Source organism: Drosophila innubila (assembly GCF_004354385.1).
Source record: "Drosophila innubila isolate TH190305 chromosome 3R unlocalized genomic scaffold, UK_Dinn_1.0 2_E_3R, whole genome shotgun sequence".
Taxonomy (NCBI): domain Eukaryota; kingdom Metazoa; phylum Arthropoda; class Insecta; order Diptera; family Drosophilidae; genus Drosophila; species Drosophila innubila.
In genome coordinates this window covers 29,436,245-29,441,024 of record NW_022995380.1, presented here as the reverse complement: position 1 = coordinate 29,441,024, position 4,780 = coordinate 29,436,245, and the positions used below count along the sequence as shown (strand labels likewise).

Genomic DNA, 4,780 nt, shown 5'->3' with positions numbered 1-4,780 from the left:
ATGTCGTTGGCAATGATAATGATGCTGATGCTGATGGCAGTTGACTGTGCCACATGTAGCATGTTGGCAGTGGATGGCGTGCCACGAATTCGAGCTTGCACCTCGGCTCAGAACTCTAAAAATGACAGGAGCGAGCGTCCTCCCGTGGCAATTAGCCGTCCTTTACGAGGTATGAAAAAGTTGCTCTCTCTCTCTCTCTCTCTCCCTCTCGCGCGTATCTGTTTTGTGAAGCGAAAGCGTAAACGCGACTACAACCTAATTTGCTGAAATGGACCCAAAAAGCAGTCAACCATTGAGCATAGGACTCGAAAACCGAAGCTTATTTCAACACACACTGAACGAAGAAATGGCAGCTTTCCTCCTGCTTTTCCTCCTCCACTTTCCCCTTTCAAAATGCCATGCACACTTGCCCCACAACATGTTCAACGTATAAATAATGTTTACTTAACGCTTTAACAATTTGCTACCCATAAAATAAACAAATTTTGCAACATTCGTATTCAAATTCAAGTATTACAAATTTGCTACAAATCCTTGCAGAATGTTTGGGTTAGTAGAGACTGTAAATCTGTATTCAATATTGATTATTCAAATCTGATTCACAAATTGTCTAAACAGAAACCCAATTGTTGCCCATATGTATCGAAAGATTTTACATCGATACTTTGAATGCGAGAGAATGTGTTTGTACTTATCACAACCAACTTCAATCTTACATAACTTTGTCAAAACTGAACCGATTTTTAAGTGGAATGTCATTTTGATCTATATTTGGCCTTTAAATTCAATCTGCATTCAAATTTTGTTTATTTAGAAAATTTTATATTTTTCGACCACGCCAGCCAGAATCGATTTTAAGGCATAGGGTCCCCCCTTTGATATTTTGAAAATTCAAAATTTTAAATCTCAAGTTTTCACTTTTAATCAACTCCTTATATCGTAATTAGTGTAAAACAACACTTTAAATTTGATTCTGACGAGTTTCATTTTTCTGTAAAAAATCATGCCAAATTGGACAAAAATTTTGACATGTAAAGTTGCGAAGTCAAAGGTTTGACTAACTTCAAACGTGCATAACTTTGTCAAAACTGGATCGATTTGCGAGCGGAACGTCATTTTGATCATTATTTGGCTTCTTAATTCATTATGCATTCAAACTTAATTGACTTCGAAAAAAAATTATTTTTCTCTCTAGATCTTAGTTTCGATTTCAATGCTAACCAACATCAAACTGTCATAACTTGATCGAAGCTGAACCGATTTTCAAACGGAATGTCATTTTAATCATACTTTAACATCTTAATTCATTCCGCATTCAAATTTATGTGTTCTTCAAAAATACAGAAGTTTAAACAAACATGTGAACAACGGCGAAAAGGCGATGATTTTTTAAATCTAAATGTTCACACAAAACCGACGGATTTTTTTTATTTGTAACAAAAAGTGTTGGTGAACAACTCTCGACTGACGCCAGTTAAATATATGCAGTGCCTGAGGCAAAGTTTTTTTGAACACGTGGAGTCTAACATAGGAAAAACTTCTTGTGAAACGAGTATATTTACATAAGTGTGATACTTTGTGGTTTTACCTGCATTCTATAAAAAATATTATAATACATTGTAATTAAAATTGTTTCATATTCTGAAGTTTCTATTAAATTGTGGCTCAGAATCTTAGCTTAAATTAATTATTAAAGTGAATATATAATAACTAGTTGTTATTTCATTTTTGCAAAATTCAGCGGATTGAATTTCATTTGAGTTGATGAATTGAATTCCCATAAAGTGAAAAACAATATGTTTTTAATAAAATATAATTTGAATATATCTCAGCCCTTAATATATCTCAGCAAGCACACGAATTATTTTGTTGTTTTGCTATCTAAAGTGTTCTTATTTTTAGGATTCATAGAGTGGTCAATTGGTGTTATGAGAGCTCGGTTAATTTGCAATTCACAAACGGGCAATTAAGATGCGATCTAAATTGATAATGACACCGCAGCGATGTTTCAACATTGACATTCTCAGTTGTTGTAATTGATAGATTAACGGACGGACGGATGAATAAATGGATAGATAGATAGATAGATAAAAGGGGGATGGATGGGGAAGTTGGAAAGGAATTGGCTGCAAGTGATTTTGCTTTGATCCAGGTTAAACAGCTAACACGCTGTGAACCAACGCGAATCCCGGCAAATCCACTCATGTGGAATACACTTAATACCCGCACATGTTACCACAAAGCGAGGCAAGGCGAAGTGGCAGGAGGAGTAGCACTCGCTGCAGCTAGTGGGGGTCCTGCTGTCCTGGCTGGGTCCTGATTCAACACGCCTCCTCATCCGCAATTGCGCCAAAAATAAATTACGTTGTGGCAGGGTGAAAGCGACACCGACACCGACTCCGACACCGACACCGACTCCGACACCACGACGTGGAGACACCGAGACAGAGACACCACGACAACGGAGACCGTCAACCGCTCACAAAGAATCAACGCGCACATTTTTATACACACGTACAAAGATGCTATATAGGATGACAAGCCCGGAATCCTGGCGATCGACATGAAGGGACAGGCGATGTGGCATTGTGTTTGGCGAATGGGGATGGGAATGGGAAACACTTGGTGGTGCAACGCCACAGACACGACACCAAAAACAACCAACTAGTAGCAAAGGTTGCACTCAAGCGTGCACGACTTCAAAAGACCCTGTACTTATTTCCCTGCAGTAATGGAGGTGGCGATTGGCCATGCTTGAACTACCTACCCCACTACTTCCCACATGGGTACTTACTTTACTGACCCTATGGTAAGCGAACGCCGAACCACCGAGTGCATGGGTACTTACTTTACTGACCCTATGGTAAGCGAACGCCGAACCACCGAGTAAAAAATATGTGCGCTCGAAAGCGAAAACGAAACGTAACGGATTAGCATCACATTTGTTTTTGTTAATTTGCGAATAGGACATAGATGACCGAAAAAAACATAACTTCGATTATGCTTTCTGTCGCTGTTTGTTTATGAATTTACAAAAACAATTGTGATGCTAGTACCGTTTGTTTTCGTTTTGCTTTCTGCTCTTTTGCAATGATCGAACGCTGTTGCGTTTGCCGGTTGACCAATTTTGTGAGAGCATTGAAGTTGTTGGAGTGCAGCAGAAGTGTTGGAGTGCAGCAAATACGAATAAAGTGTAAATTTAATTAAAAAAAAATAAAACAAAAGTGACTTATATAAATTAACAAAGGTACGACAATAAAATAACACTCTAATTAAGAACACAATATGTATAGTGAACGGCATATAAGAAGACTTAAACAGCAACAGAAAAAAAATATATAGACAAGTTAAATAGTGTCGCAGCAGAAGAAAATGCGCTTGAAAAGGAACAACAAGGCAACAATGACGGTGAAATCGAAATGGAAGTGGTCGAGGAAATAATAAATTCAAATAATATTGACAGTGAAAAAAATAACGAAAGTGACAATAATAATAACTTAAATGACGACTTAAAAAGATGGTTCTTTACATATATTCTATATACATATATTTATATTTAGCTGATCAAAATGCGACGCAGGCTAAAATCGAGGTCCTTGTGGAAGCTGCCTCGGAGCAAACCGCCACTATCAAAGGAATGACAAAGCAGCAAGGACAAGGACAAACAGTGGCCAGAAAATTTCCGATTCAGAGTGTAAAGGATCTAAATCAGATGAGCATGGAAATTAACGACACAAACCGAGAGCTTTATGTTAGTATGGATTCAGTTAAAAGTTACAGTTTCCTGTAAGTTTAATTCTTATTTATTTTTTACAGATTGATGCAATTAAGATCCACATTATGCATGGTGGAATTATGAAAAACCTAAAAAATGTGTTGTCAAATACTGTTGTCTTGGCCTATAATGTTGATGGCGTCCAAGGCAAAGCTGCCTTGAAAAACGAAAGCAGTTTTTATGGAGTTTTGCTTGGTAGGTTTTATTAAATTCATTGTAATAGTAGTTGGGCATGTACAAATTAATTTTTTAGCATAAACTAATTTTTTAATTGATTTGTCGATTCATTAAAGACTAATGGAATTTCTTTTTATTTTTTTTCCCAGATGCAATCAATTTGGTAGAAGGGACTGGATCAGCTGAGGACAATCTACGAAAGGCCTTGCAGCTGCAAAAAAAACGCTATTTTAAGAACTCCAGTTGCAACAAAAACAAAATTGAACATGAAAACAACAACAACGTATAAATAATAACAAGAATATATATATATTAAAATAATTAGTAGTTTTATTTATTTTAGCTATTGGATATTGAAGAAAATAAATGGAATTTTAGATAATAAAAAAATTGAATTATAAATTATTTAAATTTTTACTTTTGGGGACCTATTTCAGCACCCTTGGGTACCCATGTAAGTACCCTTCTCATGGGTTCCCATATCACCACCCCTAGCATGGGTACCCTTTTCATGGGTACCCATGTAATCTCCTCAGGGTACCCATGTAAGTACCCTTTCATGGGTACCCATGTAATTCCCTTTTCATGGTACCCATGTAAGTACCCTTTTCATGGTACCCATGTAATTACCTTTCATGGGTACTCATTTCACTAGTTCGTGGTAAACGATGTGGTGGCGATTGACCCTTTTTGCGGACATTTCATACAAAAAACGAAATGATGAAACGCATTGCTTAGGGTTAGCAAAGTAAGTAGAGGTGGCTCCCTAGTAAGTACTTATTTCACCAGTTTCGAACTAGTGCCCATTACTGAAGGGTTGATAAAAAG

The 4,780-nt window shown here is 37.0% G+C and overlaps 1 protein-coding gene across 1 annotated transcript; it reads left to right on the top strand.

The window, feature by feature from the left end:
- LOC117789524 lies at positions 1-4,246 on the top strand. The gene is made up of 4 exons (XM_034628556.1): positions 1-169; positions 3,561-3,751; positions 3,817-3,970; positions 4,102-4,246. Exons 1-4 carry the CDS (start codon positions 1-3, stop codon positions 4,239-4,241), a joined length of 654 nt encoding a protein of 217 aa, XP_034484447.1. The 3' UTR covers positions 4,242-4,246.
- Positions 4,247-4,780: the final 534 nt, after the last annotated feature.

What these genes read in the sequence shown, in the direction of transcription:
- LOC117789524 (XM_034628556.1), top strand. Translation starts at nt 1, where the DNA reads ATGTCGTTGGCAATGATAATGATGCTGATGCTGATGGCAGTTGACTGT. An exon ending in ACACAAACCGAGAGCTTTAT is followed by an intron (nt 3,752 to 3,816) that starts GTTAGTATGGAT and finishes TATTTTTTACAG; the next exon opens with ATTGATGCAATTAAGATCCA. An exon ending in TTTTTATGGAGTTTTGCTTG is followed by an intron (nt 3,971 to 4,101) that starts GTAGGTTTTATT and finishes TTTTTTTCCCAG; the next exon opens with ATGCAATCAATTTGGTAGAA.